Consider the following 12,676-nt stretch of genomic DNA (forward strand, 5'->3'; position numbering starts at 1 on the left):
AGAAATAGTATATGTGATTTCTTGATATTATTGGTGAGAAGGTCTTTAGTCATGTTTTATTTCCAATAACTCATATCTGAGTTCAAATTTAATATTAAATTAATATTAAAGTTACAATACATAAAGTTACTATAATATGGCTTCAAAATCTATTAATAGTCCTTTCATAAGGAAACTGAGAAGTAGGAAAGAACCTTCAAAGAATAACTGTTGGGAACCGTATGCCTGGTTTCAGGAGCTGAAACCTGCCAACAGGTGAAAAGGCCCCATCGCTAGGGGACCTTGGGACCATAAGCCATTAAGGAGACAAAATTTATACTCCCAACAGGTGCACAACCTCTGCCCCCTTTACTTCACCCTGCTTGGTCCCTGGAGGATGACTGGATGGTCAATGATGGGTAAGATTTCTCAAGGAAGGAACAACCTAAGACAGGCATAGTCACAAAGGGGCCATCAGGGAAGGAGGACTTGGGGGACTGTGGAGGAGAGACAAAAGACCCTCACCCCTCGGCTTTATCATTGCCTGAGTCCTCATTCTATCTGTAAAAAGTCTCCTAATCTCTCGGCTGCCTTACTTCCCCAACCTGATTCAAGCCTGAAACAATGCTGAAGGGAGGTGCAGCCCTTTGCTGGAACAGGCGGTTCCCAGAGTGGGGGGCAATCAGGCCTAAGAAAGAATGCATAAAGTTCTGTGAAACTTGCTTTGCTTAGAATGTCCTCAATCTAAATGTTAAGGGTCCAAGCACAAAATAAGTTTGTTTCCCAAGGTTTTACAGCCAGTTGGTGTCACCCTGTCTACTAGAGTCTGACTCAAAAGGACCCCCATGATCCCAGAAATGTTATCTGTAAACAATACCTCCTTTCTTTGATATGCATCCCTATGCAAGCTAAACTCAATAAAAGCCTACTGAGAGAGAGGCTAAAGACCTTTCTCCTCCGCGAGACTGGTCAGCCTTTCCTCCTCAAGCAGATCATACCTTGGTAGACTTATTCTAATCGGCAGCAGCCAGGGCAGTTCTGTGGGCGGAGCCCCCCCACAAATAATTAAAATGTCCCAGAAGAAACAATAAGGAATCATTCCTCTTAAGCAAAATACAAGTAACATTGTCCATTAGAAGAAATATGTTAACAACAACAACAAAAAATTATTTCCCACAAATGTACCACAGATACACATACGCCTATCTTTTCACTGTAGGTCACAATGAAGCTGATTATCTCCAAGCATTTACAGTCTGGCAATTTGCATAATCCAGAAAGTTTTTGATTTTTATACAAATTAAGATGTTTTTAGCAAATGCAAGACTTTATTTTCAACAGACACATTCTAACATGTGTGCATACTCCCATGTTCATACACAATCGGCCTCTCACTAATCTCCAGAGACTGAAATTCCCTAGCAGAATCCCAGATGACTTCTTTGTAGAAATTAAGTTGATTCTCATCAACTTGTTGGAATTGCAAGAAACCCAGGAGAGCCAAATTAAGCCTAAGAAAAAGAATACAGTAGGGGGAATTATACTTCCTGACTGCAAAACTTACTACAAAGCATCAGTCATCAAGATAGTGTGGTACTGGCGCAGAACAGACAAAGAGATCATTGGAATAAAATTTGAGAATCCAAAATACACCCAATATTTATGGTCAGCTGATTTTCAACAAGGATGGCAAGACCATTTAATGAGAAAAGGATAGTCTTTTCAACAAAGTGTGCAGGAAAACTGGGTAGCAGTGTGAAATGAATTAAACAACTCGTATCTCACACCACATACAAAAATTAACTCAAACTAGATCAAAGACATAAATGTAAGAGCAGAACTATAAAACTAAGAAGAAAACGAAGGAGCAAATCTTAATAAAATAAGATTCTGTGAAGGATTTTTAGATATGAAACCAAAAGCATAAACAAATATAGAAAAAATAGATAAACTGACTTCATCAAAATTCAAAACGACTTTGAGGTGTTTCAAAGGACACCATCAAGAAAATGAAGACAACCCATAGAGGGCTAGAAAATATTTGCAAATCATATATCTGACAAGAGATTTATATCTAGACTATATAAAGAACTATTACAATTCAATAATAAAAAGAAAATAATCTAATTAAAAATTGGGCCAAGGAGCTGAACAGACATTTCTCAAAGATGTACAAATGGCTGAAAAGCACATGAAACAATGTTCGACATCATTAGTAATCAGGGAAATGCTAAATAAATCTACAGTGAAATAGTTCCACCCAGTAGGGTGTCTAGAATTTGTAAGTCAGAATCAAAACCCTCATAAAACCCTGGTTGGGTAGCTCAGTTGGTTGGAACTTCATCTTGATGATATGTACCCTTCACCAAGGGTACATATAATAAGTAACAAATGAATGTACAAATTACATGGAGCAACAAATCAATGGGTCTGTCTCTCCCTCTTCCTATCTCACTAAAATCAATTTTAAAAAACCTCATACAAAGCTGATGAAAATAAAAAGTTGCGCAGCTATTTTGTAAAACAGTCTGGCAGTTCTTCAAATAAAGTTACCGTATGACTCTGCAATTTTACTCCAAGATATAAATGCAAAAGAAATGAAAATATATGTTCACACTGAAATTTGTAAATATGCTGCCAGTGGAAATGGGGTTCTTGCTGTGTGATGAGAAAAGGTTTTTAGTGACCATGCATGGGAGGACGAGTTGTAGTGGTTAAGATTTACTGGGGTAGAAAGAAATGACTGCCTAGGTGCCCAGAGTCTGTATCTCATCCACAGTCAAGTGGTTCAGCTATATCCCACTGTGGAAGAAATCCAGCTTTGTCTTCATCAAGCCCCAAATAAGGACCAGGGTCCAGAAATTCTGTGCCATTGATTTAGTCCATGCCAAAGCTCAGTCCAGTTCAGTCTCTGTTCCCATCCAGTTTAGTTTGTTTCTGGCTGCAGCTGTGCTGCTGAACCCAGATCCATGTTTGGGCCTGCCTGCAGAGGTGCAAGGTCCATGTGGCTGTTGGACTCACATTTAGGAGCCCTGCTTGAAGCCCAGGCTTGGGCCCACAGAGCTGCTAGGCCCACAAGGCTGCTATAGAAAGAGCAGGTGCAAGCACATAAGCGCACTATGGAACCAGCAAATCTGTGTTACCAAGAAAAGCTTTTGTTAAGCTTTGATTACCTCAGGCTTTCAGACTGACCAATCTCTTTCCCAATCCTTCAAGGACTTATGTTGGGCCCTTCCCCTGACTAATCCATTTCCTAGACCTTTCCCAGCTTGTGCTGAGACCTCCCCCAACCCATCTGGTCTTTGCCCCAGATTAGACACCACTCCTTTGTGGCTGCCATCTTGGCTCCTACTGTGCCATCTCAAAGTTTTGCTGGGATCATCTGCTTTATACTGTGCCTGTGCTCACACCCCCGCACCACCTTGTCTTCTATTGGGCACACATCCAGCAGAGTAATTGCCCCTTTATTGTTTTTATTTCTCCCTCCTTAATCCAGGCTAATGGCCAGTGGTACTTGGGGAGATTGGAAAGCTGGTCCTTCTTCAGTACACCAGGAGAGGATCCTCTTGGCAGGGGAAAGGGGTTGCCATAGCTTATGACCTAGTTAATCACCCAGCTTTGCCCCCTTCTCTTTTATTAATTTATCTAGCTACTTACACAAGCAAATACACCAATGTAAAAGAAATCATACAATGTCTGCTTTCAGGTAACAATGTAATTAAACAAAATCAGTAACAAAACAATTGGAAAATTCTAAAATATGAAGAGATTAAATGACACAGCTCTTTTTTCAATCCTCACCTGAAGATATGTTTATTGCTTTTTAGAGGAAGAGAGAGAGAAAGAAACATTGATCATTTGCCTCCCATATGTGCCCCAACCAGAAAATGAGCCCATAACCCATGTATGTGCCCTGACTGGGGATCAAACCTGCAATATTTTGGTGAATGGGATGATACTCCAATCAATTGAGCCACCTGGCCATGGCAACAACACATTTCTGAATAGCACATGCCTCAAAGAAGAAATCTAAAGAGAAAATGTAAATACTCTCAACTACATGAAAATTAACACACAACTTAATGAAATTTGTTGGATGAAGTGAAAGAAGTGTTTAGGCAGAAACACTTTATAAACAGTTTATAGGACTGAATGCATATACTAGAAAAGATACTGTATTTTTAGGACTATAAGACACACCAGACTGTAAGACGCACCTAGGTTTTAGAGAAGGAAAATAGGAAAAAAAAATTTTGAAGCAAAAAAGGTGGTAAAATATGACTTCCCACCAAGATGGAGGCCAAGGTACACATACTGCACCTCCTCATACAACCAAAGGAAGGACAACAGCAATTTAAAAACAAAAAACAACCAGAACTGACAAAAAATTGAACTGTATAGAAGCCCGACAACCAAGGAGTTAAAGAAGAAACATTCATCCAGACCAGTAGGAGGGGCGGAGTCGGGCAGCCAGGGCAGAGAGGCCTCCCAGCAAAATAGCGTCTGGTGGACCCAGCAAGGCTGCAGATTGTGGAGCAGGGCGAGGCAGGCAAGGCAGCTGGTGGACTGGGCAGTCCCACATTCACACACAGATAAACCAGGCAAAACTGGGGAGCGAGACAAACTGTGCAACCCAGGGTCCCAGCAACGGAAAATAAAGCCTCAAATCACTGATTGAAACACCTGTCGGGGTTGAGACAGCAGCGGGAGAAACTCCCAGCCTCACAGGAGAGTTTGTTGGAGAGACCCACAGGGTCCTAAAATGTACACAAACCTACCCACACAGGAATCAGCACCAGAAGGGCCCAATTTGCTTGTGGGAAGTGACTGAAATCTAGCAGAAAGTGGAGCAAGAGCCATTGTTCCCTCTCGAACCCCTCCCCCACATATGTATCACAACGCAGCAACATGGGTTGGTCTGCCCTGGTGAACACCTAAGGCCCTGCCCCTCACTATAAAACAGGTACGTCAAGACAAAAAAAAAATATAGCCCAAAAGAAAGAACAGATCAAAGCTACAGAAAAAATACAACTAAGTGACGAAGAGATAGCCAACCTATCAGATGCACAGTTCAAAACACTGGTAATCAGGATGTTCACAGAATTGGTTGAATTTGGTTGCAAATTAGATGAAAAACTGAGGGCTACGCTAAGTGAAATAAAGGAAATGTACAGGGAACCAATAGTGATGGGACAGAAACTGGGACTCAAATCAATGGAATGGACCAGAAGGAAGAAACATTCAATCAGAAAAGAAGAAAGAAACAAGAATTCAAAAAAAATGAGGAGAGGCTTAAGAACCTCCAGGACATCTTTAAACGTTCCAACATCCGGATTATAGGGGTACCAGAAGAAGAAGAGGAAGAGCAAGAAGCGGAAAACTTATTTGAACAAATAATAAAGGAGAACTTCCCCAATATGGCAAGGGACATAGACTTCCAGGAAGTCCAGGAAGCTCAGAGAGTCCCAAAGAAGTTGGACCCAAGGAGGAACACACCAAGGCACATCATCATTACATTACCCAAGATTAAAGATAAGGAGAGAATCCTAGAAGCAGCAAGAGAAAAGGAGAGAGTTATCTACAAAGGAGTGCGCATCAAATTGTCAGTTAATTCCTCAGAAGAGAACTTACAGGCAAGAAGGGGCTGGAAAGATATATTCCAAGTCATGAAAGGCAAGGACCTACACATCCAAGATTGCTCTATCCAGCAAAGCTTTCATTTAGAATGGAAGGGCAGATAAAGTGCTTCTCAGATAAGGTCAAGTTAAAGGAGTTCATCATCACCGAGCCCTTATTATATGAAATGTTAAAGGGACTTATCTAAGAAAAAGAAGATAAAAAACATGTACAGTAAAATGACAGCAAACTCACAATCATTAACAACCACACCTAAAACAAAAACAGAAACAAACTAAGCAAATAACTAGAACAGGAACCGAACCACAGAAAAGGAGATGACATGGAGGGTTAGCAACAGGGGAGTGGGAAGGGGAGAGGGGAAAAAGTACAGAGAATAAGTAGCATAGATGGTAAATAGAAAATAGACAGGGGGAGAGTAAGAATAGTATGGGAAATGTGGAAGCCAAAGAACTTATAACACATGGACATGAACTAAAGGAGGGGAATGTGGGTGGGAGGTGGTGTGCAGGGTGGAGGGGAGTGAAGGGGGGGAATGGGACAACTGTAATAGCATAATCAATAAAATATATTTTTAAAAATGTAAAATATGTAATAACCTGTGACCCTGCTCCACCACCCCCGCTCCCACAGTGAGCCAGGTAAGGTACATTCAGACTATAAGACACACCCCTTTTCCCTCCAAATTTGGGGGGAAAGTATGTCTTATAGTCTGAAAAATACGGTAGATCTAAAATCAATAATCTAAATTGCCACCTTAGGAAATTAGAAAAAGAGAAGCAAATTAAATCCAAAGTTAAAAGAAGAGAGAATAAAGAATTCAAGCAGAAATTGATAAAATTGAAAACACGAGATCCACAGAGAAAATGTTGGTTCTTTGAAAAGACCGATAAAATTGATATGCCTCTAAGCCAGGCTAACTAAGAAAGAGACAGGACATTAATTACTAATATCAGAAGTGAAAGAGGGGACATCACTACAGATCTCAGATATGAAAAGAATAAAAAAATAAATAATAAGAACTCCATGCCCACAAATTTGATAATCTAGATGAAACAGACCAATACCTTGAAAGACAAAATCTGTTGAACTCATACAAGAAGACACACAAAACTCCAAAAGCCTTATTAACAAAATTGAATCAAAATCAATAACCTTCCAAAACAGAAAGCACCAGGTCTAGGTAGTTTCAGTGGTAAATTCTCCAAACATTTAAGGAATAAATTATACCAATTTGATAAGATAGAAGTAGAGCCAATACTTTCTAATTAATTTTAAGAGGCCACAATTACTCCAAAAAGGATATTATAAAAAAAAAACAGAAAGCAATATCTCTCATTAACATACATGTAAAAATCATCAACATAATACCTGTATGGTGCTAAAAATATGAATATTTTCTCCCCACCGTCTAAATTTTTCTAGCTGGGTCAATTATCAAATTAATAGAGACAGATTAACAAAAGAAAATAATAGTTTTAATATATGCACATGGCGAATTCATATAGGCATGGAAATGCCAAAGACAGTAAGGCAACACTGGGTATATAAGACATTTTAGACAAACAAGAAAAGCAGACAACAATAGGGTCTTAGATTTCAGCAGTGAGAATGGGCAATTTACAGGTAGTTGAGGGAGAGCAGAACATACATGGAAGGAAAATTTTTGCTAGGCAACTCAAAAACAATGAGGTACACAAAGTGTATCCCATTGGAGTCTCCCTAATTAATGCTAGGGTGAAGATTCTTAAGGTGATTAAGCCAGGGCTCTCTTCCTAAAGCAGATTGCTCTGAATCTCTTGGGCAAGAGAGGGGTGATTATGATGTCTTCATTTCAGTTTAAAAAATAAAAAAAAAGGACCATTCTGGTTAATGATACTGATAATGGGAGATGCTATATGGGAAATCTCTGTAGCTTTCTCTCCATTTTGTTGTAAACTTTAAAATACTCTTTAAAAAAAAAAACAAGTCTTGCCCTGGTTGGGTGGCTCAGTTAGTTGAAGCAACACCATACACCAAGAGATTGCAGGTTCGATCCTCAGTCAGGATGTGTACTGGAGGCAACCAATGAATGTTTCTCTATCGTATCAGTCGGTCTCGGTCTCTCTCCCTCTCTCTCCCTCTCTCTCATCAGTAAACATATTTTTGGGTGAGAATTTTTTTAAAAATTAAGTCTTAAAAAAGTTTTCATTAATCTGACATGACTTGATTCATATCAGAATAAATAAAGTTTCCTGGAGGAGAAAACATACCTGGGGAAGAAAGAAAACATTCTGGCAGGAAATAAGAGTCTTAAAAAACTATTTTAATAACTTACTTAAACAGCAAGACAGAGAATGGCAATTACTAAAGTATACAATTATTTATTTAACATATACTGACTGGCCATATGTGCTAGGCTAGACTGTGAAAAGCAATAGAGTTTTGAGCTTAATTAACAGCTGCTATATTTAGCCAAAACATTTTACAGTGGCTTGGTGGTGTTTGCAGGAACATACTCATAAAACTGACTAATGCTCTTGCTCTGATCTTGATGTTCTAGTGTATACTACAATGACAGACATTAAATAATAATTGGTATCTATCACAATTTTAGTGCAGCATTAAAAATTAAATTTATAGTATCATTTTTTACTTTGGTAAATATCCGTGCTAAATAAACATATTCTTAAAAAAACTGTTATGTCTTCATTTTTTGTCAGAACTTATCAAATAGAGTATATATTCATATACATGTTAATATACTCCCCAGTTAATATTATATATACCCATCTATATTATATGTAATGATATACTGTACCATACATAAAGCTATATTATACCACATATATAAGTATATATGTATATGTATGTGTATATGTGTATATATATATATAACCTGTATATTAGACCATAAAAGTAGAATTTTGCATTTTTTCAAAGTTAAAGCACTTGTGCTTATTGAATCTTTGTTATATTTCCTAACTGGTACACTGTAACACACAAATCAACAGATTAAAGACAGAACATTATCACTGTTAATTTAAGAAGGTTCTTATAACTTCAAAATACTTATGGCCTTTATGGATTCAGAATTAGAGCCACATTTGCCAGTAACCATTTTCCATAATTATTTATACCCAAAATACATGTAAATTTATGCACTATTAACACTTCATTGTCTTTCATATTACCCTTCAAAATACAAAAGAAAATTAAAGTACCTTTAATCTTGCTTCGTAGATATTTTAAGACTTCTTGGGTTCCTTTCTGAAAAGGTGGAAAGACATATTCACTAAGACATACCTTAATGGTTTACACATCAATGCGAATGTTTGAACTTGAAACTTAAAACTGAATCTGGTTTCTAAATATGCTTACATTTATTATTTCTCTTCGAATGGTTCTCAAAGGATTTCCTTCTAGTGCCAGCAATTTCAAGTGAAGTTTTCCCAATGAGTAGGGCAGACTACAAAAGATTAAATTGATTTCAGGGAAAATATTAAGGGTATGTATAATTCAACCAAGTAGTTGATTATATCAGTAACAACATTATAATACTAACAACATTGTAGGCCTACATTACTTGGGTATCCTTTGAAGTCAAAAAATACCCAAGTAATGTAGGCCTACAATATTTTTCTTTGAGGTAAATGCTGAATATGTAAAAGGGAAACCAGATTTGTTTGCCATTGTCACATTGTTATTGTTAAAACAGAGTATGAGCAATAAAACATTTGCTAAATTGTATCCAGTGCTAAAAAGTAAATGTTCAATATATAAATTTGAATGAATCAGTGATTCAAAATAGTCATCCTTACTGATACTAAAAGGTTTGATTTTCCCTTCAAGCAAACAAATTTCTTCCTAAATAAAAAATAAAAGACAAAATATAAAAATAAATCTTAATCATGCAATTCATATTTTCATTCAATAAGAAAAGGCATTTTTATCTTTGTCACATGAAAAGATAACCTGCTGAGATTGGGTATCCAATCTCACAATTAAGCATCTACAATATACTAGGCACTGCTTGGTATAAGGCAGCAATTTCAATCGGTATGCTGCAAGAATTTTTAAAACATGCAATACCTGACTATTCATTCAGGAGCACTGACCTCTTTTCCCTTAGACTGTCAAATAAAAAAAATACCAACAGCCAATACAAATTTAAAAAATGACAACAGCCATTACAACAATAGCCATTGATGTGAATAAATCAAAATTATACCACTTTTTTTGTCAGATCAGCAAAAAAAACATATTGTTTGGTGTGCCACAAAATTTGAGTAATTAGTTTATATATGCCATGAGGTGAAAAAGGTTGAAATCGCTGGTGTAAGGATATCATGGTTGTTGCCCTTAAAGAGTTCTCAGTTCAACAAAGAAAAAGACACATACACAGCTAACTAAAATATAATAAAGCGGAATTATCTTATGTTGCTGGTGAGCATATAAAATAGTACAGCTACTCTAGAAAGCAGAGTCTTGTAAAGTTAAACATACACTTATCACACAACTAAGCAATCCCACTCCTACATAATGACCCAGGAAAAATGAAAACAATGTCTAAACAGAGGCTTTTACATGAACATCCACAATAGCTAATAAACTGAAAATAATTCAAATGTCCATCAACTAACCAGTGAAGAGATGAATAAATTGTAGTACAGCTATATAATGGATTAACACTTAGCAATAAAAATGAGCTGCAGATATACACAATTACGTGAATGAATTGCAAAAGCCTTATGCTACATGAAAGAAGACAAACACAAAACTATATACTGTGTGATAAAAAAAGGCAAAACTATCATGACAAAGCACAACAGTAATTGCTAGAGGTTGGGGGTATTAAGAGGATTGACTGCAAAGGGTATGAGGAAACTTTAGGGAGATAAAGAAGTTCTATGTATATGACTATGACAATGTTTATATACACATACAGTTGTCAAAACTCATCAAATTGTATGCTTAAATTAGTGAATTTTATTGAACTGAATTATATATGAATATATATATGTAGTAAGACAAATGCTAATCTAGTTGCTATGAAAGTAAGACACAGAAATTAGTAGTGAGGGTGGTGAATACACAATACAATTTACAGATGATGTATTATAGAATTTTACACCTGAAACCTATATAATTTTATTAAAGTCACCCCAATAAATTCAATAAAAAGAAAAAATATAAAAAAAAGAAAAAAGTGCTAGCAAGCGTAGCAAGGGGGAGAAGGAAGTAGCAAAGCCAAAAAATTAAAATGGAATTCCATCAGTCAGGCAGGAAAAGGGCATTCTCAGGTAGAGGAACAAAACAACCAGTATGTTTATAGATTGGTGTAGTCTGAAAACAGCATACTTGTAGGCGAGAAAGATGGTATATAGAGAGAATAAAGCCTGTCTGTGAGATGCCCCTGTATTTTATGCTAAAAAGACTGGACTTTATTTTTCAAGACAGTGATTCCCAATTGCCGGAAATCCAGAGGCATAAAAATCTCCTAGGAACTGTTTAAAACAAAAATCAAAACAATTCCACAATCCCATCATTCCAGATTCTGATTCACTGGTGCCTCAGATTCTCTACAGCAGTCCCCCCTTATCCTCAGTTTCACTTTCCACCATTTTAGTTATACATAATCAACTGGGTAAAAATACTAAACAGAAATTTTCAGAAATAAACAATTCATAAATTTTAAATTGTGTGCCGTACTAAGTAGCATGATGAAATCTCAGACAGTTCAATTCATTCCCTCCTGGAGGAGAATCATCATCCCTTTGCCTAGTGGATCCATGTTGAATACGCTACCTGCTCACTAATCACTTAGTAGCCACCTGGGTAATCAGATTGACTCTCATGGTATCACCATGCCTGTGTTCAAGCAACCCTTATTTTACTTACTAATGGCCCAAAAGCCATTCACATAACTTTATTAGAGTATATTGTTGTAACTGTTTTATTTTATTGTTGTTAATCTCTTAATGTATTTAATTTATAAACTTTATCATAGGCATGTATATATAAGAAAAAAACCCTATAAAGAGGATTAGGCACTATCCAAGGTTTCTGGCATCCAATGGGGATCTTGGAAGATAAGGGCAGAACTACTGTTTTTTCTTAAAGCTTCTCAGCGATTTTGATGTGTAGCCATATTTGATGACCAATGCTGTTAATGATATAGAACCATCAAAGCTTTTTAGTAGAAGAATGCCTATTAATTTGTATTTTATAAAATATACTCTAGTAGCTGTGTCAAAAATCAGTATTTTGGTTAGAAGACATTCTGGAGAGGTACAAAAAGAATAGATTGTCTAAGTAGAAAGTATGGGGTTAGAGATAAGGAAAGAAACTAATATTTGTTAGGTGCCATTATGTTGTAGGCCCTGTGAGTTTTATACACACACACCACACTCTCTCTCTCTTTCTCTCATTATATCTAAAGCTCTAAAAACAAGAACATATATCAGAAATATTTCTACCAATTACTTTATTTAATATTATTTATTAAAAATTTTCTTTTAAATATTTGCTTTCCACTGCTTTTATGCAGTGGCCAAAATAAAGAACTGCCATATGGAAAAATTCATATATCAACATTTATATGAGGCAAGAGATTAATTTCATTCACTAGTCATAAAGTAAGCACTTTTAGGGATATCCAGGTCACTTATTGTCAAAAATATAAGTAAAAAGTGTCCATCTCCAAGTATTCAAATCTATGACCATGATGTACCATATGCAACATGTACATTGTGAAATCAATTCTGATTATTAAAAATACTTATTTGTTGGGAACCACCCTGCCTGTTTTCAGAAGCTGTAATCCCCTGTGGCTAAGGCTGAATAAAGGACCTTGAGACCATAAGCCACTTAGGAGACAAAGCTTATCTTCCTTGTAGGAGCACCACCTCTACCCCCTTTCTCTTCACCCTGCTTGTCCCTGGGCAGAGGACTAGTTAGCCAATGACAAGTCAGAACCCTCAAAAGAGGGACGACTAAGACAGGCACAGTCTCGAAGGGGCCCTCAGGGAAGGACTTGGAGGGCTGTAGAAAAAGGGGGTGATAGACCCTCACCCCTCAG

The 12,676-nt window shown here is 36.9% G+C and overlaps 1 protein-coding gene across 3 annotated transcripts in view; it reads right to left on the bottom strand.

Annotated features, from left to right (window-relative positions):
- The window catches only part of LRRC40 (leucine rich repeat containing 40), a 46,237-nt gene that overhangs the window by 11,188 nt on the left and 22,373 nt on the right, over positions 1 to 12,676 (bottom strand). For all 3 annotated transcript variants that reach the window (XM_028512534.2, XM_036026273.1, XM_036026272.1), the window contains exons 8-9: positions 8,977 to 9,064; positions 8,820 to 8,865 (exon numbers count right to left, since the gene is read on the bottom strand). In XM_028512534.2, coding sequence (XP_028368335.1) covers positions 8,820 to 8,865; positions 8,977 to 9,064 — 134 coding nt within the window. The remainder of the gene's footprint in view (positions 1 to 8,819; positions 8,866 to 8,976; positions 9,065 to 12,676) is intronic.

Source organism: Phyllostomus discolor, chromosome 5 (assembly GCF_004126475.2).
Source record: "Phyllostomus discolor isolate MPI-MPIP mPhyDis1 chromosome 5, mPhyDis1.pri.v3, whole genome shotgun sequence".
Lineage (NCBI taxonomy): Eukaryota > Metazoa > Chordata > Mammalia > Chiroptera > Phyllostomidae > Phyllostomus > Phyllostomus discolor.